The sequence below is a fragment of the Oncorhynchus keta genome, chromosome 15, assembly GCF_023373465.1.
Source record: "Oncorhynchus keta strain PuntledgeMale-10-30-2019 chromosome 15, Oket_V2, whole genome shotgun sequence".
NCBI lineage: Eukaryota > Metazoa > Chordata > Actinopteri > Salmoniformes > Salmonidae > Oncorhynchus > Oncorhynchus keta.
In genome coordinates, this window is record NC_068435.1 from 30,762,369 (window position 1) to 30,788,179 (window position 25,811).

Below are 25,811 nucleotides of genomic sequence, written 5' to 3' on the forward strand. Positions count from 1 at the left end.
CACTTCAGCCTGGCATTGCGCATGGTGATCTTAGGCTTGCATTTCATGAAGCTCCCAACGAACAGTTCTTGAGCTGACGTTGCTTCCAGTGGCAGTTTGGAACTAATGTGTGTTGAATCCGAGGACAGATGATTTTTATGCACAACGTGCTTCAGCCTCCCACTTCGCGGCTGAGCCGTTGTTGCTCCTCCTCTACGTTTCCACTTCACAATACCAGCACTTACAGTTGACCGGGGCAGCTCTAGCAGGGCAGAAATTTGACGAACTGACTTGTTGGAAAAATGGCATCCTATGATGGTGCCATGTTGAAAGTCACTGAGCTTTTCAGTAAGGCCATTCTACTGTCAATGTTTGTCCATGGAGATTGCATGGTTGTGTCCTTGAATTTATACACCTGTCAGCAATGGGTGTGGCTGAAATAGCCGAATCCACTAATTTGAAGGGGCTCCCACATACTTTTGTATACATAGGGTATAATTATCTTGGACATGTTATCCTGATCATCAGGGTAATTTATGCACAGGCATGATAGTTGTATAAACTAATCACAATGTAAGCCTACTCATAGAAAAACGCTTCAGCTCTAATGCAATATTAGCTTCACAGTAAAACACCACTATTCTGGATATTAATCATTCTTAAACAATCAGTAAAATATCTTATTTAATCATTTCAAAAATGTTTATCCTGTATCATGCATGCAAGGCTTCTTGTCTATCCACATCGATGGAGCTGCAGACCAAGCAACATGCAAGAGGAGGACGCTAATACTGTAGGATAACTATTCTGGTCCGTGTCAACTTTATTCATGAACAGGCACTGTGGAGATCGATTCTGTTGCTTGTTAAGCTGTTATTTATATTCGATATCTCAATTTTGGGATAGTTGTTCACTGAATTACTAGCACTAGTTGATCATGCTGCTGCAGTGGCTACAATGTAAACAAATGTCTCCTGCTCGGTGCAATGCATTGTCAAGTGACGTTGCCTTCGAATCCTGTCCCAAAGGGCAGTTACCTACTGTTAAAGTGCTGCCTACTAAGGTAATGTGCCTTTGGAGGCAGGTAGGCAGCATGCAGCTGCCTTTGGATTGGGACACATCCATTAAGTGCAAAAAGAGTTAAGATATCAGAATTGGTCAGGAGCCCATTAGATGGCTGCTATCCACTGTATCTTCTAACAGTTGCTAGTAGTGGTTCCAGTAGGAAATGGGGGCAATTCTGCTGTAGGCCTTGTGCTCTAAAAACCATAGCCGGAATCATCCAAATCGTTTTAAAACGGTGGAAAATTGCCTGGGATTAGGATTTGACAGACTGTTGTGGTTGGCTGACATTGCTTCTGAAAGCGGGGTATGTTAAACACATGTACAGCAATATCCTGTGTCGGTAAAAAAAGCACATTCTTCACACACCATCTTTATTGAGTGGCTGGCTGCGGGACTACATTCCACCGGTAAGCCTCTAACAGCATACTTCCCATGCCCAATGCTCTCCTCCTGCTCTTTGCAGACTATTTGCAGGTGCTTGAGAGACCCCCTTCCAAAAAAAACTCAGACTGGGTAAAGAGGAGGAAAATCAGCACTTTTCTTCAGAATATGAAACAAGCGTTTGGCATTCCACTGCACTGTGCTCTGCTGTATATGGTCTGCAAACTTTTGGTGTGAGGCCACATCTTGTTCGCCATGTTTGTTATTCTCACGGTGTAAGTTCAGTTTGTGGTTGTTGATCCACAACACTAGTTCCTCATAGTCCAATTTGTGCAACAGGTCTATTTGGAAGTTCTGGAAGCTTGGGTAGAACCTGCCAGGTGTCAAAGCAAACGCCTTCTTTCCAAGAAGCACACTTACTGTACAATACAGTGCCTTGCGAAAGTATTCGGACCCTTGAAATTTGCGACCTTTTGCCACATTTCAGGCTTCAAACATAAAGATATAAAACTATATTTTTTTGTGAAGAATCAACAACAAGTGGGACACAATCATGAAGTGGAACGACATTTATTGGATATTTCAAACTTTTTTAACAAATCAAAAACTGAAAAATTGGGCGTGCAAAATGATTCAGCCCCTTTACTTTCAGTGCAGCAAACTCTCTCCAGAAGTTCAGTGAGGATCTCTGAATGATCCAATGTTGGCCTAAATGACTAATGATGATAAATACAATCCACCTGTGTGTAATCAAGTCTCCATATAAATGCACCTGCACTGTGATAGTCTCAGAGGTCCGTTAAAAGCGCAGAGAGCATCATGAAGAACAAGGAACACACCAGGCAGGTCCGAGATACTGTTGTGAAGAAGTTTAAAGCAGGATTTGGATACAAAAAGATTTCGCAAGCTTTAAACATCCCAAGGAGCACTGTGCAAGCGATAATATTGAAATGGAAGGAGTATCAGACCACTGCAAATCTACCAAGACCTGGCTGTCCCTCTAAACTTTCAGCTCATACAAGGAGAAGACTGATCAGAGATGCAGCCAAGAAGCCCATGATCACTCTGGATGAACTGCAGAGATCTACAGCTGAGGTGGGAGACTCTGTCCATAGGACAACAATCAGTTGTATATTCCACAAATCTGGCCTTTATGGAAGAGTGGCAAGAAGAAAGCAATTTCTTAAAGATATCCATAAAAAGTGTTGTTTAAAGTTTGCCACAAGCCACCTGGGAGACACACCAAACATGTGGAAGAAGGTGCTCTGGTCAGATGAAACCAAAATTGAACTTTCTGGCAACAATGCAAAACGTTATGTTTGGCGTAAAAGCAACACAGCTCATCACCCTGAACACACCATCCCCACTGTCAAACATGGTGGTGGCAGCATCATGGTTTGGGCCTGCTTTTCTTCAACAGGGACAAGGAAGATGGTTAAAATTGATGGGAAGATCGATGGAGCCAAATACAGGACCATTCTGGAAGAAAACCTGATGGAGTCTGCAAAAGACCTGAGACTGGGACGGAGATTTGTCTTCCAACAAGACAATGATCCAAAACATAAAGCAAAATCTACAATGGAATGGTTCAAAAATAAACATATCCAGGTGTTAGAATGGCCAAGTCAAAGTCCAGACCTGAATCCAATCGAGAATCTGTGGAAAGAACTGAAAACTGCTGTTCACAAATGCTCTCCATCCAACCTCACTGAGCTCGAGCTGTTTTGCAAGGAGGAATGGGAAAAACTTTCAGTCTCTCGATGTGCAAAACTGATAGAGACATACCCCAAGCGACTTACAGCTGTAATCGCAGCAAAAGGTGGCGCTACAAAGTATTAACTTAAGGGGGCTGAATAATTTTGCACGCCCAATTATTCAGTTTTTGATTTGTTAAAAAAGTTTGAAATATCCAATAAATGTCGTTCCACTTCATGATTGTGTCCCACTTGTTGTTGATTCTTCATCAAAAAATACAGTTTTATATCTTTATGTTTGAAGCCTGAAATGTGGAAAAAGGTCGCAAAGTTCAAGGGGGCCGAATACTTTCGCAAGGCACTGTACATACCATTCGATCATCGCTGCGTTGTGTTGTCAGGACAAGCTACATTCCCTGCAGTCTGGAGCTGGACTCACTCCCTATCTCTCTTTCCACTGGAGACCTTTCTCATCCCATGACTCGCCAATATATTTTGTCATTGTACTCTTCCTGGACACACAGACACCGAGCCTGGAAACTTGGTCAAAAGCATCTATTTTTGGCCCTACCATTGATGCATAAAAAGTGCATTATGAAATATTGGTGCACACTTACATGTTGAACGTGCCCTTAAAAAGGGTGGCACCTGCCATGGCCATGGTGCACTACTTAGCACAGTCTGAAGGCCTTTTCTTTGTTCCTGTAGCCACTGTCACACATTGCAAAAATTAAAGAAATGTTGGGACTTTGTCCACTTATTTCCAACGAATAAACACTTGTGCATGTGTGATATAGGACAAAAATTAACACCCCCCAAATGATTAAGTTGGTCACCGATCAGGGTTTTAAAGTGCCCTTTATTGATGTGTAATATTGTTATTGTAGTTGCAATAAAAACAACAGCAATTTGGTAGCATATCAAATATATTGCTGTGTTGCTATGAAAAACATATCCTAGATAATAATTGTTGTAATAATAAGGCTTCTCTGTACAGTTGTTTCCGAGTGGCCTAAAGAAACTAACAACCTGGTAACTTTACTAGCATATCAAAACATTTGGAGCCACAGGTGCCATCCCACTGGCCACACACTGGTTGAATCAACTTTGTTTCCACATCATTACAATGAAATCATGCTGAACCAACATGAAATAGACATTGAATTGAAGTGCCCAACTGAATCAGATTTGTATCTCTAACTTTGGAATGCTTTGGGCTATCAACTCAGTTCCAACTGCATCTGAAACAACAGACTATCCACTTGGTATAAACATTAACTGGAAGCTAAATATGTATTTACATGTTTTATTATTAGGGGTTAATCCTCTTCCACTGAGGTTGATTTAGCCACTTTTTATTTGTCTTTCAGGCAAGTGTTCTTGCAATTTCCTTGGCATAAGGTTTTTTATTCTTGTTAAAACTGGTATTCTATTAAGTTCACATAAAATACCCTGACTGAAATCAATAGCCCTTAGAACAGCATCAAACATCTTATATTTTGTTATGTTCATCCAATTTAAGTTTAAAAGATTTCATAAAACTAAAATAAAGCTAGTTATTGTGGTGGCATACCTAAAGAGAAAACCCCAAACAATCTGTTTGAGAATAATGAGTTGTTCAAACACCTCCTTACTCTTCTACATTTGCACACACTGTACATAGATTTTTCTATTTTTCTTTTGTGTTATTGACTGTACATTTGTTTATGTGTAACTCTGTGTTGTTGTTTTTTTTGTTTTTAAAAGGTGCTTTTTTTTAAATCAGGTGGATTGTTTCCTATTTAGATTGCTTATTTGATTAATTATTTGCACACAAACAACTTTTAAGGATGTTTTTTCAGAAAATATCAGAGTGGAAGTTAAAGTAATCCCTCCAATCCCTCACTTAGGCAACTCAGAGGGGGTGTGACTTTGCAGTGGATGGCTGTATATATTGAGACGTTAAATCCAAAGGGGCTTCATTTGTATGAAATGCAGAGTTAAATTCAGGACAATACGCACCAATACCCTTCTGATATCATCACCATGGAGACATGTTTTCGCAGACTTTGGATGACAGTTGTTCTGGCATCGATTATGCGGAGATCAGTCGCAGTAGGACCGGTTATCCGGTGCGAACCATGTGATGCTGGAGCCCGGATACTGTGCAAGCCGTTGCCCAAGGACTGCGCGGAGAGAGTTCGCGAACCGGGCTGCGGTTGCTGCACGACTTGCGCGCTGGCCTTTGGAAAGCCGTGCGGAGTGTACACCGGGAGATGTGGCTCCGGAATGACATGCCAGCACCAACCCGGCGAGACGAAACCTCTTCAAGCTCTGCTGGAAGGACGAGGGCAGTGTGCAAACGCGACCATTAAAAGACCTGTTGCCACTTTAATCAATGAGAGACAAGGTAAATGCCAAGATGATGACACAGTTTGGAAAGTTTTTTAAGAATGCTTTGCCAACTGATTATTACATTATTATGATGACGTGAGCTGTAAAAAGATCGATAATTGTTTTTCTTGTCATCTGAAACATCTTGATGTAAAGCAGCCTAAAATATAATTTATCACCTTGAGCTATCCGGGAAGGATAACGCCAGTCTGCGCGAAATATGTCCAATATTTACACAATTGGATTGCCAAACAATTATACTGTGGAACCCATTATCTGGCTGATATTGACCTTGTAATGTAACTGTATCACTGCTGTTTATGCTATTATAATTGTCACTTTGTGGAATTGTAAAACTGTGACACTGTGATACAAGGGTTTCGTGGAGATTATTGATGGGATGAGTCTTATTTGACAGATATCAATATTTATTTCAACCATCTATATTGTGGTTTCTAATTGTAAATCAAAACTGCTTTTCAAGGTTGTAATCTTTAAAGGATATCAAACTCTCCTCTCTACCCTCCTTTCTTCATCAGTAATTAATGTGCAACTACACTGAACAAAATGATAAATGCAACATGTAATGTGTTGGTCCCATGTTTCATGAGTTGAAATAAAAGATAACAGAAATGTTCCATATTCACAAAAAGCTTTTCTCTCTCAAATTTTGTGCACAAACTTGTTATGTCCCTGTTCGTGAGCATGTCTCCTTTTCCAAGATAATCCATCTACCTAAAAGGCCACTCTAAAATGTGCCGTTTTATCACACAACACAATGCCACAGATGTCTCAAGTTTTGAGGAAGGCTGCAAGTGGTAGGCTGGCTGTAGGAATGTCCACCAGAGCTGTTGCCAGATAATTGAATGTTCATTTCTCTACCATAAGCCGCCTCCCCGTGATGGTGGTGGGGTTATGGTATGGGCAGGCATAAACTACGGACAACAAAAACAAGTTCATTTTATCGATGGCAATTTGAATACACAGAAATACTGTCACGAGGTCATGAGGCCCATTGTGAGGCTGTTTTCATTTTTTATACAAATATTTTCTTAAGGTATCTGTGAACTACAAATGCATATATGTATTCCCAGTCATGTTTAATCCATAGATTAGGGCTTAATGAATGTATTTCAATTGACTGATTTCCTGTAACTCACTAAAATCTTTTAAATTGTTGCGTTTGTGTTTATATTTTTGTTCAGTATATTATTAGCTTGGATGAACATCAAGGGATTGTCAAAAAAACATTTGAACCAGCACATCTAGACCATTCACATGATTCTTGTGATCCACCCACACAATCCATTAGAATTATTATATATGAATAATTTACTGTATGTTTTCTTTAGCCCTTGATGGGCTAAACAAAATACAAACATTTGAATAAAAAAGTATTAAGTATTGGGAATGCTTCCAAATGTGCCACAACATAAACTCACAAACAAAACAATCCCCCCCCTCTCTGTTTTTGGCAGAAAATTATGGTGGTATTCAGGAGGAGGAGCGAAACACCACCGCCCCAGTGCTCCATGCCTCCTTCAGCACCAGCAGACCTCCTGTAGGCTCCCCCAGAATCCCCCATCACCCCCCTCTCCTCCACCCCGTCAAGGCAGAGGTCATCCGCAGGGAGCAGCTGAAGAAGGCCCAGAGTTACAAGATGGAGCAAGGCCCTGGAGCTCTCAGCACAGACCAACAGAACTTTTCCCTGGAATCCAAGCAGGACCCAGAGTATGTAAGTGCCAGGTCCACTGTTTTCCTTTCTAGGAACAGTCTGTTAGGGAATGTTCTCCTCCTCTTCATTCTTTGCTCTGTGTTGTGTTTTCATCCTCATTTGCTCTGTGTGTTGGTGTTTTTCTCCCCCTTCTTCATCCTTTCTCTCTCTTTCTTCCCCCTCTCCTCTGTGTGTTGGTGTTTTTCTCCCCCTTCCTCATCCTTTCTCTCTCTTTCTTCCCCCTCTCCTCTGTGTGTTGGTGTTTTTCTCCCCCTTCCTCATCCTTTCTCTCTCTTTCTTCCCCCTCGGTGTTTTTCTCCCCTTCCTCATCCTTTCTCTCTCTTTCTTCTTCCCCTCTCCTCTGTGTGTTGGTGTTTTTCCCCCTTCCTCATCCTTTCTCTCTCTTTCTTCCCCCTCTCTCATCCTTCCTCATCCTCTCTCTTCTTCTTCCCCCTCTCCTCTGTGTGTTGGTGTTTTCTCTCCCCTTCCTCATCCTTTCTCTCTCTTTCTTCCCCTCTCCTCTGTGTATCCTTTCTCTCTCTTTCTTCCCCTCTCCTTGGTGTTTTTTCTCCCCTTCCTCATCCTTTCTCTCTCTTTCTTCCCCTCTCCTCTGTGTGTTGGTGTTTTTCTCCCCCCCCTTCCTCATCCCTTTCTCTCTCTTTCTTCCCCCTCTCCTCTGTGTGTTGGTGTTTTTCTCCCCCTTCCTCATCCTTTCTCTCTCTTTCTTCCCCCTCTCCTCTGTGTGTTGGTGTTTTTCTCCCCTTCCCCCCTCATCCTTTCTCTCTCTTTCTTCCCCCTCTCTCTCTCTGTGTGTTGGTGTTTTCTCCCCTTCCTCATCCTTTCTCTCTCTTTCTTCCCCCTCTCCTCTGTGTGTTGGTGTTTTTCTCCCCCTTCCTCATCCTTTCTCTCTCTTTCTTCCCCCTCTCCTCTGTGTGTTGGTGTTTTTCTCCCCCTTCCTCATCCTTTCTCTCTCTTTCTTCCCCCTCTCCTCTGTGTTGGTGTTTTTCTCCCCTTCCTCATCCTTTCTCTCTCTTTCTTCCCCCTCTCCTCTGTGTGTTGGTGTTTTCTCCCCCTTCCTCATCCTTTCTCTCTCTTTCTTCCCCTCTCCTCTGTGTGTTGGTGTTTTTCTCCCCCTTCCTCATCCTTTCTCTCTCTTTCTTCCCCCTCTCCTCTGTGTGTTGGTGTTTTTCTCCCCCTTCCTCATCCTTTCTCTCTCTTTCTTCCCCCTCTCCTCTGTGTGTTGGTGTTTTTCTCCCCCTTCCTCATCCTTTCTCTCTCTTTCTTCCCCCTCTCCTCTGTGTGTTGGTGTTTTTCTCCCCCTTCCTCATCCTTTCTCTCTCTTTCTTCCCCCTCTCCTCTGTGTGTTGGTGTTTTTCTCCCCCTTCCTCATCCTTTCTCTCTCTTTCTTCCCCCTCTCCTCTGTGTGTTGGTGTTTTTCTCCCTATTCCTCATCCTTTCTCTCTCTTTCTTCCCCCTCTCCTCTGTGTTGGTGTTTTTCTTCCCCCTCTCCCTGTGTGTTGGTGTTTTTCCCTTCCTCATCCTTTCTCCTCTCTTTCTTCTTTCCCCTCTCCTCTGTGTGTTGGTGTTTTTTCTCCCCTTCTCCCCTTCCTCATCCTTTCTCTCTCTTTCTTCCCCCTCTCCTCTGTGTGTTGGTGTTTTTCTCCCCCTTCCTCATCCTTTCTCTCTCTTTCTTCCCCCTCTCCTCTGTGTGTTGGTGTTTTTCTCCCCCTTCCTCATCCTTTCTCTCTCTTTCTTCCCCCTCTCCTCTGTGTGTTGGTGTTTTTCTCCCCCTTCCTCATCCTTTCTCTCTCTTTCTTCCCCCTCTCCTCTGTGTGTTGGTGTTTTTCTCCCCTTCCTCATCCTTTCTCTCTCTTTCTTCCCCCTCTCCTCTGTGTGTTGGTGTTTTTCTCCCCCTTCCTCATCCTTTCTCTGTGTGTTGGTGTTTTTCTCCCCTTCCTCATCTCTTTCTTCCCCTCTCCTCTGTGTGTTGGTGTTTTTCTCCCCTTCCTCATCCTTTCTCTCCCTTTCCTCTGTGTGTTGGTGTTTTTCCTTCCTCATCCTTTCTCTCTCTTTCTTCCCCCTCTCCTCTGTGTGTTGGTGTTTTTCCCCCTTCCTCCATCCTTTCTTCTCTCTGTGTGTTGGTGTTTTTCTCCCCTTCCTCATATTTCTCTCTTTTTTCTTTCCTTTTCCCCTTCTCCTCTGTGTGTTGGTGTTTTCTCCCCTTCCTCATCCTTTCTCTCTCTTTCTTCCCCCTCTCCTCTGTGTTGGTGTTTTCTCCCCCTTCCTCATCCTTTCTCTCTCTTTCTTCCCCCTCTCCTCTGTGTTGGTGTTTTTCTCCCCCTTCCTCATCCTTTCTCTCTCTTTCTTCCCCCTCTCCTCTGTGTGTTGGTTTTCTTTTTCTCCCCCTTCCCCCTCTCATCTCCCCTTCCTCATCCTTTCTCTCTTTCTTCCCCCTCTCCTCTGTGTGTTGGTGTCTTTCTCCCCCTTCCTCATCCTTTCTCTCTCTTTCTTCCCCCTCTCCTCTGTGTGTTGGTGTTTTCTCTCCCCTTCCTCATCCTTTCTCTCTCTTTCTTCTTCCCCTCTCCTCTGTGTGTTGGTGTTTTTCTCCCCCTTCCTCATCCTTTCTCTCTCTTTCTTCCCCCTCTCCTCTGTGTATTGGTGTTTTTTCCCCTTCTCCCATCCTTTCTCTCTCTTTCTTCCCCTCTCCTCTGTGTTGGTGTTTTTCTCCCCTTCCTCATCCTTTCTCTCTCTTTCTTTTTCTCCCCTTCCTCATCCTTTTCTCTCTCTTTCTTCCCCTCTCCTCTGTGTTGGTGTTTTTTTTCTCCCCCTTCCTCATCCTTTCTCTCTCTTTCTTTCCCCTCTCCTCTGTGTGTTGGTGTTTTTCTCCCCATTCCTCATCCTGTGTTGGTGTTTTTTTCTCTCTTTCTTCTTCCCCCTCTCCTCTGTGTTGGTGTTTTTTCTCCCCTTTCATCATTTCTCTCTCTTTCTTCCCCCTCTCCTCTGTGTGTTGGTGTTTTTCTTCCCCCTTCCTCATCCTTTTCCTCTGTGTGTTGGTGTTTTTCTCCCCTTCTTCCTTTTCCCCTCTCCTCTGTGTTGGTGTTTTTCTCCCCATTCCTCATCATTTCTCTCTCTTTCTTCCCCCTCTCCTCTGTGTGTTGGTGTTTTTCTCCCCCTTCCTCATCATTTCTCTCTCTTTCTTCCCCCTCTCCTCTGTGTGTTGGTGTTTTTCTCCCCCTTCCTCATCCTTTCTCTCTCTTTCTTCCCCCTCTCCTCTGTGTTGGTGTTTTTCTCCCCATTCCTCATCATTTCTCTCTCTTTCTTCCCCCTCTCCTCTGTGTGTTGGTGTTTTTCTCCCCCTTCCTCATCATTTCTCTCTCTTTCTTCCCCCTCTCCTCTGTGTGTTGGTGTTTTTCTCCCCCTTCCTCATCATTTCTCTCTCTTTCTTCCCCCTCTCCTCTGTGTGTTGGTGTTTTCTCCCCTTCCTCATCCTTTCTCTCTCTTTCTTCCCCCTCTCCTCTGTGTGTTGGTGTTTTTCTCATCCCCTTCCTCCTCCTTTCTCTCTCTTTCTTCCCCCTCTCCTCTGTGTGTTGGTGTTTTTCTCCCTTTCCTCATCCTTTCCTTTCTCTCTCTTTCTTCCCCCTCTCCTCTGTGTGTTGGTGTTTTTCTCCCCTTCCTCATCATTTCTCTCTCTTTCTTCCCCCTCTCCTCTGTGTTGGTGTTTTTCTCTCCCCATTCCTCATCCTTTTTTCTCTTTCTTCCCCCTCTCCTCTGTGTGTTGGTGTTTTTCTCCCCCATTCCTCATCCTTTCTCTCTCTTTCTTCCCCTCTCCTCTGTGTGTTGGTGTTTTTCTCCCCCTTCCTCATCCTTTCTCTCTCTCTCTTCCCCCTCTCCTCTGTGTGTTGGTGTTTTTCTCCCCCTTCCTCATCCTTTCTCTCTCTTTCTTCCTCCTCTCCTCTGTGTTTTGGTGTTTTTCTCCATCCGTCTGCAGGTGATGAAATGTTCTGGTTATGGTTGCTGACTGCTGGCTGTGGCGCATTGGTGTTGGGGGGAGATTGGCGTGGCGCAAATTTGGACATGGTAGCTCTGCCTCTGCATCTGACTTCGAGTCAGGCTGTTTCGCCGCAAGGCATCCGCGTGCCGCCCGGGGGCATGGAGGGGAGCAATGGCGGGCTGGAGGGGAGCGCCGAGCCTCAGAACAAGCTGATGATGGATTGGGCCTCTGCGTGTGCCTGTTTGGACCCTCCCTCCTCTTTCTATTTTTAATTCTGCCTTTGACTCGGCGGCAGGAGAACAAGTGCAGCACGAGGAATGAGCTTTGCTTTGCCTTGCTTTGATCAGCGACTGGAGCTGGACTTGAGGACGAGACCTGTCGGGCTCCTTTCTAGGGCCTCTTTGATTGCGCGGTTATCCCCTGGCCTATCCCTTTGTGTAAAGTATTAGAGTTTTTAAGCGGCTTACAGCAAAGCGTAAGCCCTCGCAAGGTGGTCAGATGAATTAATTTCCTATTAGTTGCCTCTTTTTTCTTATCCCTAGTACCACCAGTGTTTGTGTACTACTGACGGGTAGTGCTGTAGGCTACAGATGGAGCTTGGTGTTGCCTTGTACCAATGATCACATCCCTGTCTATGTTCCTAGAGCATTTTGATTGAATTACAGTACCAAGTAAGCACACTGCACTGTTGGGGTTTGTGTTAGCACACTGTTTGAATTGGATAGAGTAACTCCACTAGATAACTACTTTTGGTATTTTATTAGGATTCCCATTAGCTGTTGCAAAAACAGCAGCTACTCTTCCTGGGGTCCACACAAAACATGAAACATAATACAGAACATCAATAGACAAGAACAGCTCAAAGACAGAACTATATAAAACATTTTTTTTACAAAAGGCACAAGTAGCCTACATATCAATACATACACACACATGATCTAGGTCAAATAGGGGAGAGGCGTTGTGCCGCGAGGTGTTGCTTTATCTGTTTTCTGAAACCAGGTTTACTGTTCACTTGAGCAATATGAGATGGAGCGGAGTTACATGCAGTAATGGCTCTATAATTATCTGACATAATGACATAATTATCTGAGCTGTAGTGGGCAGAGTGCTTTGGAAGGAGTAATATGGGTCATTATAGTCTGGGCTTGTGTCGTCTTGTGTGTTTAGGGTCCCTGTCGTAGAGAGATGGAGAGTATCCTCAATGGACTGAAGATCACAGACATCCTCAACCCCAGAGGCTTCCGCATCCCAAACTGTGACAAGAAGGGCTTCTACAAGAAAAAACAGGTATGGAAATCATACAAACACACTGTAGGAAAAACTATGCAATTTTATGAGTCAGCCACCCCAGGCTACTTCGCATTACTGAATGTGTTACAATCATGCTTTCACCAAGGAAGACCAGCCCCGATACCAGACCCCACCTATTTGAACAGTGTTACAAAGGCCAGGACAATCACCCCCATTAGAACATCGTAACTACGATAATTTCTGATCATCTTGCCACTTAGTCTTTCTTCATCAATGAAGACTCCAAAATCAGTGACTGACTCATCATGCATACAATATTCATATCTGGAGTGGATCCATTCCTCTCGCACTGCTGCAGTCGTCTTTCAGTAGTTATTAGAGTCTCATCACTGCTCAGCCACACCAGTTGGGGTATACCATAGAGACAGATGGTTGGCGCTGTAGACCTGGAACCACAGACCCCTAAACCACAGCAAGCGCCCTGCACGGCTCGAAAGACGGCCATTTAACGCGAACCCTCCCAGGGAGACAGACGTCAAGGTGGCCGCCGCCACCCGCCACTGCCCGTCGCTCGCTCCCCATAATTGTCAGACTTTTGAAAAAGCAGTGCAGAAAATAGAAGCTTCAGCCATTTCCCACATTTGCGTGGTCCTGGTCCGCCCACAATCTGTTTATAATAAACGAGTGTCCCTGACGCATTCATATGGAGGCACTTAGTCCACTAGCGCCATCATGGCATCCACCAAAAGCAAAGCAACATTTATATTACACACCACTGCACTGAGACTCATACCTAAAGGATGTGCCTCCATTTGACAGTCATCTCGTAACCAGCTTTACCAAAATGGCAGACTCATTGTCTTTGTTTATTTAAAATGTACGTATGTGTTTCCTCAGAGATGGCAGGCAGGGAGTGAGTGGCAGACATTCCCATGAGTCTCAGACCCAACATTTCTTATTAACTATAAATGGATACATAGTTTGAAGGATTAAGTAACTTATTTTTGAACTTATTTTGTGCATAATGTTGCTGCTACCGTCTCTTATGATGGAAAAGAACTTCAAGACATCAGAACAGCGATTACTCACCTCAAACTGGAAGAAGCTTTATCCTTTAACGAGTCCTACGTGAAGGATATACTGCTTTCCCGGGAACAGACTCAAATCCTGTCATTTGCATAAAGAAAAGATGGAGAAAAAGGGGGGCGGTGGTTGGGCTGCCTTCTGAGAATTCGTAGGCTAGCAAGTAATCTCCCACTGCCATCCGTTCTATTGGCCAACGTGCAATCATTGGAAAATAAAATCAATAACCTAGGACCAAGATTTTTCTACCAACGAGACATTAAAAACTGTAATACATTACGTTTCCCCAAGTCGTGGCTGAACGGCAGAACAGAGAAGCTACGTCTGGTAAGACGAGTGTCTATTTGTCAATTTGGGGTTGCAGGGTAGCCTAGTGGTTGGACTAGGAACCAGAAGGTTGCAAGTTCAAATCCCCGAGCTGACAAGGTCGTTCTGCCCCTGAACAGGCAGTTAACCCACTGTTCCTAGGCCGTCATTGAAAATAAGAATTTGTTCTTAACTGACTTGCCTGGTTAAATAAAGGTAAAAAATTAAAATTAAAAATAACAGCTGGTGTGCAATGTCTAATATTAAAGAGGTATTGCTCACCTGAGGTAGAGCACCTTATGATAAGCCGTGGACCACAATATCTACCAAGAGAGTTCTCAACTATATTATTTGTAGCCGTCTACTTACCACCACAATCTGATGCTGACACTAAGACTGCACTCAACCAACTCTATAAGGTCATAAGTAAACAAGAAAATGCTCATCCAGAAGCAGCGCTCCTAGTGGCCGGGGACTTTAATGCAGGCGAACTTAAATCCATTTTACCAGCATGTCACATGTGCAACCAGAGGGAAAAAACTCTAGACCACCTTTACTCCACACACAGAGATGCATACAAAGCTCTCCCCCGCCCTCCATTTGGCAAATACGACCATAATTCTATCGTCTTCATTCCTGCTTACAAGCAAAAACTAAAGCAGGAAGTAACAGTTATTCGCTCAATACGGAAGTGGTCAGATGACGCAGATGCAACGCTACAGGACTGTTTTGCTACCACAGACTGGAATATGTTCCGGGATTCATCCAATGGCATTGAAGAGTATACCACCTCAGTCATCGGCTTCATCAATAAGTGCATCGACAACGTCATCCCCACAGTGACTGTACGTACATATCCCAAACTGAAGCCAAGGATTACAGGCAATATTTGCGTCGAGCTAAAGGCTAGAGCTGCCACTTTCAAGGAGCGGGACAATAATCCGGACGCTTATAAGAAATCCTGCTATACTCTTAGACCAACCACCAAACAAGCAAAGCGTCAATACAGGATTAAGATTGAATCCTACTACACCGGCTCTGACGCTCGTCGGATGTGGCAGGGCTTGAAAACTATTACGGACTAGAAAGGGAAACCCAGACGCGAGCTGCCCAGTGACGCGAGCCTACAAGATGAGCAAAATGCCTTTATGCTCGCTTCGAGGCAAGCAACACGGAAGCATGCACAAGAGCACCAGTTGTTCTGGACGACTGTATGATAACGCTCTCGGTAGCCCATGTGAGCAAGACCTATAAACAGGGCAACATTCACAAAGACACGGGCCAGACGGATTACCAGGATGTGTACTAAAACCATGCATGGACCAACTGGCAAGTGTCTTCACTGACATTTTCCTGACAGTTAAGGCAGTTAACCCACTGTTCCTAAGTCGTCATTGAAAATAAGATTTTCTTTTTAAGAGAGTCATATTTAATCCCACCCTTCATTGAGTTCCTTCGCTTTGGCACCAGGAATTGGATTCCTTCGCCTTCGCATCAGGACCACAGTCGTCGGCGCAACAGAGGGGAGAGTGCACGCTGCGGTCGGCTATCTTCACGTGGACACCCGGTCAAGTCACGTGAGCGGTGTCTAACGAATCTCTGACTAGCCTAGTTGAATAAAGGTAAACATTTAAAACAAATCACAAAGCTAAGGATCCTGGGACTAAACACCTCCTTCTGCAACTGGATCCTGGACTTCCTGACGGGCCACCCCCAGGTGGTAAGGGTAGGTCTGCCATGCTGATCCTCAACACTGGGGCCCCTCAGAGGTGTGTACTTAGTCCCCTCCTGTACTCCCTGTTCACCCACGCTGTGTGGACAAACACGACTCCAACACCATAATTAAGTTTGCTGACGACACAACAGTGGCCTAATCACCGACAATGATGAGACAGCCTATAGGGAGGAGGTCAAAGACTTGGCAGTGTGGTGCCAGGGAAACAACCTCTTCCTCAATGTGAGCAAGAGAAAGGAACTGATCGTAGACTACAGGAAAAGGCAGGCCGAACAGGCCCCCAGTAACATCGACTGGGCTGTAGTGGAGCTGGTTGAGAGTTTCAAGTTCCTTGGTGTCCACATCACCAATGAACTATCATGGTCCAAACTCACCAAGACAGTTGTGAAGAGGGCCCGACAACACCTTTTCCCCCTCAGGAGACTGAAAAGATTTAGCTTGGGTCCCCAGATCCTCAAAAAGTTCTACAGCTGCACCATCGTGAGCATCCTGACCGATTGCATCACCGCCTGGTATGGCAACTGCTTGGCATCTGACTGTAACGAGCAACGGAGGGTACATCACTGAGGAGAAGCCTCCTGCCATCCAGGACCTATATAATAGGCCAAGTCATAGACTGTTTTCTCTGCTACCGCATGACAAGCGGTACCGGTGCGCCAAGTCTAAGACCAAAAGGCTCCTTAACTGCTTCTACCCCCAAGCCATAAGACTGCTGAACAATTAATCAAATGGCCACCGGACTATTTACATTGACGCCCCGCCCCTCCTCCATTTGTTTTGTACTCTGCTGCTATTCGCTATTTATTATCTATGTATAGTCCCTCAACCCCTACCTACATGTACAAATTACCTTGACTAACCTGTATCCCTGCTAATTGACTCGCTACCGGTACCCCCTGTATATAGCCTCGTTATTGTTATTTTATTGTCTTACTTTATAATATATTTTGCGTAGTTTATTTGGTAAATATTTTCTTAACTCTTCTTGAACTGCACTGTTGTTTAAGGGCTTGTAAAGTAAGCATTTCACGGTAAGGTCAACACTTGTATTCGGCACATGACAATTAAAGTTGGATTTGAGTTTACGTGCATCCTTTGAAGTTAGATGACGGAAATGGCAAAGTGATTATGATTAAAGCAGCTTTTAAATGCATTTTTTTCTGGATTTTGTCTTCTTCTTATTACTTTTATTAGATTCCAAGCTACTGTTTAGTGGAGTCATTCTTTGACTCCAAGTCCATCTTTTGAATTACTCTGCCTCGAAAATATATATTTTTTTACCTTTATTTAACTAGGCAAGTCAGTTAAGAACAAATTCTTATTTTCAATGCCGGCCTAGCAACAGTTGGTTAACTGTCTTGTTCGGTGGCAGAGCAACAGATTTTTATCTTGTCAGCTCAGGGATTCGATCTTGCAACCCTTCGGTTACTAGTCTGCTCTAAACGCTCTAAGCCCAAGGCTACCTGCCGCTCTGTAGTACCCATAAAAAATATGACCCCACCTCTCAGCATGTGGAGTTGACTAAAATTATATTACTTGATGGTTTGTATAGATTAAATGATCATAAAAGATATTTGTTAAAATATGAGAAATTAAATGATAACGGGGGTCAATATTAGGTTTAAGATGCAGTAGATATGATAGTCATTTTTTGACTAAACAGTCCAATACAAACACTTTTCTGTACCCTATCACTTTTACAGGGTTGAGATTATTTTATGGTCTCTGGGGTCAGATACCAAGACAAATTTAATATCAAGCAGAGAAAGAGTTGACTTCCATTCTGATCTACTCTTTTACAGAGTGATGCTGTTTGTTCTCCTTTCTTTCAAATGAATTCCTGCATGTTTTACTAGAGAGGACTCTGACCTTCAGTAAAATTGGCAGTAAAATAACAGCACTTGTGTTGCTCCAGAGACTCTGTAAGTCATGTGTAGTACCCATAATTTGGAGCTGTGGGGTATAATCAGCAACAGATGACTTCTACTGGCCACTGGCTCACTGAAAATAGATCTTGGGTCTCAGTTGTTCACAAATGGGCCTAAGCAAATATTTGACCAGGTTTCTGTTTACCTTAAAGCTCTCTATATGTGTGTGGAACTGGAGGTAGACCTTAAAAGCAGCTGAAAATACCACCAGCGTGCGTCCCATGGCCAAGTCTCCCCCGTTCCTCAGCACAAAATGGACGTTAATGTCCTTAACCATTTATTGTCCCACTTCCTTGCGTCCTTTTTTATTGCCATTGTGCTAGATCTGTGGTTCCCAAACTTTTTATAGTCCGTCACCCCGTCAAACATTCAACCTCCAACTGGGTACCCCTTCTAGCACCATGGTCAGCGTGCTCCCAAATGTTTGGTTTTTTTGCCATCATTGTAAGCCTGCCACACACACACTATACAATACATTTATTAAACATAAGAATAAGTGTGAGTTTGTCACAACCCGGCTCGTGGGAAGTGACAAAGAGCTTTTATAGGACCAGGGCACAAATAATAATATAATAATAATCAATCATTTTGCTCTTTTTTAACCATCTTACATATAAAACCTTATTTGTTAATTGAAAGTGTTGAATAACTCACCACAGGTTAATGAGAAGGTTGTGATTGAAAGGATGCTCATAACTCTGCAATGTTGGGTTGTTTTGGAGAGTCTCAGTCTTAAATCATTTTCCACACAATCTGTGCCTGTATTTAGTTTTCATGCTAGTGAGGGCCGAGAATCCACTCTCACATAGGTATGTGGTTGCAAAGGGCATCAGTCTTAACATTGTGATTTGCCAAGGCAGGATACTCTGAGCGCAGCCCAATCCAGAAATCTGTCAGTGGCTTCTGATTAAATTACATTTTCACAGAACCGCTTGTTGCAATTTCGATGAGGCTCTCTTGTACAAATATCGGTAAATGGACTGGAGTCAGGGCATGAAAGGGATAATGAATCCAGTTGTTTGTGTCATCCATTTCAGGAAAGTACCTGCGTAATTGTGCACCCAACTCACTCGGGTGCTTTGCTATATCACATTTGACATTGTCCGTACGCTTGCGTTCATTTGCACACAATAAATCATACAATGATGGAAAGATCTGTGTGTTTTCCTTGTTAGAGACACAGACAGAGAAGAGCTCCAACTTCTTAATCCTAACCTTAATTTTGAGAGTTCCTGTAATCCTAGATTCAGATCGAGAAAAAACATCATCCAGACAGGCCAGTCGTGTGAGAACCTCGTCATCATGCAAGCAGCAGTTAGACAAGTGAAAATGATGGTCAATAATGAAAGCTTTAAGCTTGTCTCTCAATTTAAAAAAACATGTCAATACTTTGCCACTTGATAACCAATGCATTTCTGCATGTTGTAAAAGCGTTACATGGTCGCTGCCCATATCATTGCATAGTGCAGACAATACACGAGAGTTCAGGGACCTTGCTTTAACAAGGTTAAACATTTTCACTGTCGTGACAAAAAATGTCTTTCAAGCTGTCAGTAATTCCCTTGGCAGCAACAGCCTCTCGGTGGATGCTGCAGTGTACCCAAGTGGCATCAAGCGCATCAAGCGTCTGTATATATATTTTTTTGCCTTTTCCCCCAGCATTGTCCCAGCCATATCCACGGAAGCAGGAAGAATTAAGTCCTCCACAATAGTATGGATCTTGCCTGTCCTAGCCACTCGGTACCTCACCATATAAGATGCTTCTAGCTCCTTCTTATTAATGGTATCTGTTGCTTTTATACACGTCTTACTCAAAAGTTGTCGTAATTCTCGCTCAAAAACTCCTGTGGCTTATTTTTCAAATTGCCATGTTTTGTTTCTAAATGTCTGCGCAAAAGTGAAGGTTTCATCGAGTTGTGAGATAGTACTTTTGCACATTTAACACACTGTGGCTGAGGAAAGGCACTACTCACAATATAAGTGAACCCCAAATCAATGTAGTTCTCATTATATTTGCACCTCTTCGATGGCCCATGGTTCGGGGCAGTAGATCTTCACAACTGTCAGTGTCCAATGCTAGCTGGGCTAACAACAAATGTAGAATTACTTATGCTAGCTTTGAACATGCTCGTGGAAGCAGAAAAACTTGTGTCGTCGTCAGGTGCAGATGTAGTACTGCTGGTATTAGCAGTACTACCAGTACAGCTGGTATGTGTCTCGATGGATGCGGGCCTTACTAAACAGACTGTTAAAAATGTGAAGATTCTTTGGTATCTAAAAAAAAAAAAGTTTTAAAAATGTGAATAACATTTTTATTTGGCGTACCCCCCGACGGCATTGGGAATACCTGGAGATGATCTCCGGTGTCTATTTAATAGTCTACATCTTTTTCTAATATACTCTTTCCCTGTATGTCTCACTTTCTCACACAGTGCCGTCCATCCAAGGGCAGAAAGCGAGGGTTTTGCTGGTGTGCCGATAAGTATGGGCAGCCATTGCCAGGTTTCGACGGGAAGGAGAGAGGAGACCCTCAGTGCTACAACTCAGAGAGCCAATAAGAGAAGAGCAGCGAGAAAGAGCCAGAGAGAGAGAGAGAAATACACAGAGAAACGGATATCGGGATTCAAAAATTATTCCAAAATGGCTGGGCCTGTACATGTGTTGACTGACATTGATGACTCTTTGGCCCATGGGACCTTATGGAGGGCAGAGCAGGGGGAGTGGCTTGAGAAGAAGACAGGACTCATCCAGTCACACTCCTTGTGTCCAGAAAACTCCCTCCTATGCTATGTGCTGCTCCTATGAACTGTAAACAGGGTGTGGGTGGATTCTCCATAGACTGAAAGGGCAGACCAGACTTGGTATATGTAACTCTAAGGACACATGAGACGTAATCATTCATTCCATAGCACAGGGCTAGCTTTGATGATTACAGACTTGATGACAGAGGATCATATACAATACTTGTCTCGACCCTCAATGAGAGGCGTACACCAACGCACAGCTAGGTGGCACTATACCCATGTGTGTGCGTGTTTGTATGGCTGCATGATATGATTATATTTGTATGTGTGTGTGGTTCTGTATGTTTGATATGTTACTGTATGTATTTGTTTAAATGTGTGTGTTTGCGTGTGTCTGTGTGTACAATACAAGAGTGTCTCTTTGTCTATCCGTGTAACCGTATGCTGTGGGGTGCTGGTGTGCGACCACCCTGTGGCACAGTACAATGTCATACAATGCTTTCCCACTTTGTGCCGGAGGGTACATAACTCAGATTTGAGTCCATTCGGTATCTCTCTCTAGGATCACTGTCCTCTCCTCAGGACCCTTTAAGGGAGTTGACTATAAAGCTTGGATGTTGTTCTCACCTTTCCTTTGCAACTCATATACACTGTGTACCAAACTTTAGGAACACCTGCTCGTTCCATGATGTGGACTGACCAGGTGAATCCAGGTGAAAGCTACGAGCCGTTATTGATGTCACTTGATAAATCCACTTCCATCAGTGTAGATGAAGGGGAGCAGTCAAATGCTTACTTACTTTCCCTAACCAACAATACAGTTTAAAACAAATATGAATAAGAATAAGAAATAAAAGTAACAAGTAATAAAAGAGCAGCAGTAAAATAGCGATAGTGACACTATATACAGTGGGGTACCGGTACAGTGTCTGTGTCTATACAGTGTCTATGTGCGGGGACTGGTTTAGGTGAGGCAATATGTACATGTACGTAGAGTTATTAAAGTGACTATGTGTAGATTATAACAACAGAGAGTAGCAGCGGTGTAAAAGGGGGGGGCAATGAAAATAGTCTGGGTGGCCATTTTATTATATATTCAGGAGTCTCATGGCTAGGGGGTAGAACCTATTTAGAAGCCTCTTTGGCAATTTTTAGGGCCTTTCTCTGACACCGCCTGGTATAGAGGTCCTGAATGGCAGGAAGCTTGGCCCCAGTGATGTGCAGGGCCATACGCACTACCCTCTGTAGAGCCTTTTGAGGATCTGAGTACCCATGCTGAATCTTTTTTTGATGTTGAATTTTCCCCCCCCCCTTTTCTCCCAATTTCGTTGTATCCAATTGTTAGTAGTTACTATCTTGTCTCATCGCTATAACTCCCGTACGGGCTCGGGAGAGACGAAGGTCGAAAGCCATGTGTCCTCCGATACACAACCCAACCAAGCCGCACTGCTTCTTAACACAGCGCGCATCCAACCCGGAAGCCAGCCACACCAATGTGTCGGAGGAAACACTGTGCACCTGGCGACCTGAATGAATAGCATCACATGCACTGCGCCCAGCCCGCCACAGGAGTCGCTAGTGCGCGATGGGAGGCCTCCATGCTGAATCTTTTCAGTCTCCTGAGGGGGAATAGGTTTTGTCAGGCCCTCTTCACGTCTGTTTAGGGTTGCTTGGACCATGTTACTTTATTGGTGTTGACACCAAGGAACTTGAAGCTCTGAACCTGCTCCACTGCAGCCCAGTCGATGAGAATGGGGCGTGTTTGGCCCGCCTTTTCCTGTAGTCCACGATCAGCTCCTTTGTCTTGCTCACATTGAAGGAGAGGTTGTTGTCCTGGCACCACACGGCCAGGTCTCTGACCTCCTCCCTATAGGCTGTCTTGTCGGTGGTCATGCCTACAACTGTTGTGTCATCTGCAAACGTAATGATGGCGTTGGAGTCGTGCCTGGCCGTGCAGTCATGAGTGAACAGGGAGTACAGGAGTGGACCGAGCCCGCACCCCCAAGTGCCCCCTGCATTGAGGATAAGCATGGCGGATGTGTTGTTACCTACCCTTACCACCTGGGCCGGCCCGTCAGGAAGACCAGGATCCAGTTGCAGAGGGAGGTGTTTAGTCCAAGGGTCCATAGTTTATTGATGAGCTTTGGGGGCACCATGGTGTTGAACTCTGAGCTGTAGTCAATTCTCACATAGGTGTTCCTTTTGTCCAGGTGGGAAAGGGCAGTGTGGAGTCCAATATAGATAATTTGTGGATCTGTTAGGGCAGTATGCAAATTGGAGTGGGTCTAGGGTTTCTAGATAATGGTGTTGATGTGAGCCATGACCAGCCTTTCAAAGAACTTCATGGCTACAGATGTGAGTGCTACAGGTTGGTAATCATTTAGGCAGGTTACCTTAGTTTTCTTGGGCACAAGGACTATGGTGGTCTGCTTAAAACATGTAGGTATTACAGACTCGGACAGGGAGAGGTTGAAAATGTCAGTGAAGACACTTGCCAGTTGGTCAGCGCATGCTCGCAGTACACATCCTGGTAATCCGTCTGGCCCTGCGACCTTATGAATGTTGACCTGATTAAAGGTCTTACTTAAATTGGCTGCGGAGAGCGTGCTCACACAGTGTTCCGTAACAGCTGGTATTCTCATGCATGTTTAGTGTTATTTGCCTCGAAGTGAGCATAGAAGTAGTTCAGCTCGTCTGGTGTAGGCTGTGTCACTGGGCAGCTCTTGGCTGTGCTTCCCTTTGTAGTCTGTAATGGTTTTTAAGCCCTGCCACACCCGACGACTGTCAGAGCCGGTTTAGTACGATTCGATCTTAGTCCTGTATTGACACTTTGCCTGTTTGATGGTTCGTCGGAAGGCATAGCGGGATTTCTTATAAGCTTCCGGGTTAGAGTCCCGCTCCTTGAAAATGGTAGCTTTAGCCTTTAGCTCAGTGTGGATGTTGCCTGTAATCCAAGACTTCTGGTTGTGGTATGTATGGTCAGTCACTGTGGGGACGACGTCATCAATGCACTTATTGATGTGGTGTACTCTTCAATGCCATCGGAGGAATCCCTGAACATATTCCAGTCTGTACTAGAAAAACAGTCCTGTAGCTTAGCATCTGCTTCATCTGATCACTTTTTTATAGATCAAGTCACTGGTGCTTCCTGCTCTAATTTCTGCTTGTAAACAGGAATCAGGAGTATAGAATTATGTTCAGATTTGCCAAATGATGGAGAGCTTTGTATGTGTCTCTGTGTGTGGAGTGAAGGTGATCCAGAGTATTTTTCCCTCTGGCTGCACATTTAACATGCTGATAGAAATTTGGTAAGACTGATTTAAGTTTCCCTGCATTAAATTTCCTGTTTGCTTATGGTGAAATTACATCTCATTTGGTGCAGTCTTAGTGCAAGCATCAGTCTGTGGTGGTATGTAGACAGCTACAAAAAATACAGATGAAAACTCTCTAGGTAGATAGTGTGGTCTACAGCTTATCATGAGATACTCTACCACAGGCGAGCAATACCTCGAGACTTCCTTAGATGTCGTGCCCCAGCTGTTATTTACAAAAATTCATAGTCCGCCGCCCCTTGTCTTACCAGACGCCGTTGTTCTATTCTGTCAATACAGCGTATAGCCATGATAATGTATCCGTGAAGCATAAGATATTACAGTTTTGAATGTCCCGTTGGTAGTTTAATTTTCCGCATAGGTTGCCAATTTTATTTTCCAAAGATTGCACATTTGCTAGCAGAATGGAAGGAAGTGGGGGTTTATTCGATCGCCTATGAATTCTCAGAAGGCAGCTCACCCTCTGGCCCCTTTTTCTCCACCTTCTCTTCGCGCAAATGTCGGGGATCTGGGCCTGTTCCCGGGAAAGCAGTATATCATTCACATCGGGCTTGTCAGACTCTTTTAAAGGAAAAAAATATTCTGCCAGTTCGTGGGAGTAATCACAGTTCTGATTCCCAGAAGTTCTTTTCGATAATAATGGACGGTAGCAGCAACATTATGTACAAAATAAGTAAAAAAATAAGTTACAAACAATGCAAAGAAACAAACAAAAACACAATTGGTTAGGAATCTGTAAAACGTCAGCCTTGTTGTCCGGCGCCATCTTGTCAATGCCAACCCTCTTGCCACATGGATTGTGTGTGTGTTTATTCAGAGGATGAATGAGCAAGACAAAATATTTAAGTGCCTTTGAACGGGGTATGGTGGTAGGTGCCAGGCGCACCGCTTTGAATGGGAGTTTCATACTCAACCGTTTCCTTGTCTTTCAAGAATTGTCTTCCAGCCACAGGACATCCAGCTGACTTATCACAGCTGTAGGAAGCATTGGAGACAACAGGGGCCAGCATCCCTGTGGAACACTTTCAACACCTTGTAGAGTCCATACCCTGACAAATTGAGGTTGTTCGGAGGGCAAAAGGTGGTGCAACTCAATATTAGGAAGGTGTTCCTAATGTTTAGAACACTATCTAAGTACATTCCCTACACATCTACCAGTGGAACATATTTCTGCTGGATTTCAATGTACCAGAGAGAGGGGAGGGACATTCCCCATAGTCAATGGTGTGGTCGTTCTTCCTCCTCTCCGTCAGTTTGCATAAGCTGGTCACTGGGATAAAGTCTTTCACGACTGTGTGTGTATTTCGCTACACTCGCATTAACATCTGCTAACCATGTGTATGTGACAAATACAATTGGATTTGATTTGATTTGATTTATTGCGTGCGTGTGTATTGTGTGCATGTGTATTGTGTGCATGTGTATTGTGTGCGTGTGTATTGTGTGCGTGTGTATTGTGTGCGTGTGTATTGTGTGCGTGTGTATTGTGTGCATGTGTATTGTGTGCATGTGTATTGTGTGCATGTGTATTGTGTGCATGTGTATTGTGTGCGTGTGTATTGTGTGCATGTGTATTGTGTGCATGTGTATGTGTATTGTGTGCGTGTGTATTGTGTGTGTATTGTGTGCGTGTGTATTGTGTGCATGTGTATTGTGTGCATGTGTATTGTGTGCGTGTGTATTGTGTGCATGTGTATTGTGTGCGTGTGTATTGTGTGCATGTGTATTGTGTGCGTGTGTATTGCGTGTGTATTGTGTGCATGTGTATTGTGTGCGTGCGTATTGTGTGCGTGCGTATTGTGTGCGTGTGTATTGTGTGCGTGTGTATTGTGTGCGTGTGTATTGTGTGCGTGTGTATTGTGTGCGTGTGTATTGTGTGCATGTGTATTGTGTGCATGTGTATTGTGTGCGTGTGTATTGTGTGCATGTGTATTGTGTGCGTGTGTATTGTGTGCATGTGTATTGTGTGCGTGCGTATTGTGTGCGTGTGTATTGTGTGCGTGTGTATTGTGTGCGTGTGTATTGTGTGCATGTGTATTGTGTGCGTGTGTATTGTGTGCGTGTGTATTGTGTGCGTGTGTATTGTGTGCGTGTGTATTGTGTGCATGTGTATTGTGTGCATGTGTATTGTGTGCATGTGTATTGTGTGCATGTGTATTGTGTGCGTGCGTGTGCCCACATGTTTTTGAGCCTGTTCTTCTGTTTTTAAGAGATACATTTTCACCATTTAGT

At 44.1% G+C, this 25,811-nt stretch overlaps 2 protein-coding genes across 2 annotated transcripts in view; one reads left to right on the forward strand and one right to left on the reverse strand.

Annotated features, from left to right (window-relative positions):
* The window catches only part of LOC118394762 (solute carrier family 22 member 23-like), a 457,726-nt gene that overhangs the window by 212,426 nt on the left and 219,489 nt on the right, over nucleotides 1-25,811 (reverse strand). The window lies entirely within an intron of this gene.
* LOC118395122 (insulin-like growth factor-binding protein 3) lies at nucleotides 5,098-20,873 on the forward strand. The gene is made up of 4 exons (XM_035788900.1): nucleotides 5,098-5,508; nucleotides 6,971-7,227; nucleotides 12,368-12,487; nucleotides 19,936-20,873. Exons 1-4 carry the CDS (start codon nucleotides 5,145-5,147, stop codon nucleotides 20,059-20,061), a joined length of 867 nt encoding a protein of 288 aa, XP_035644793.1. The 5' UTR covers nucleotides 5,098-5,144; the 3' UTR covers nucleotides 20,062-20,873.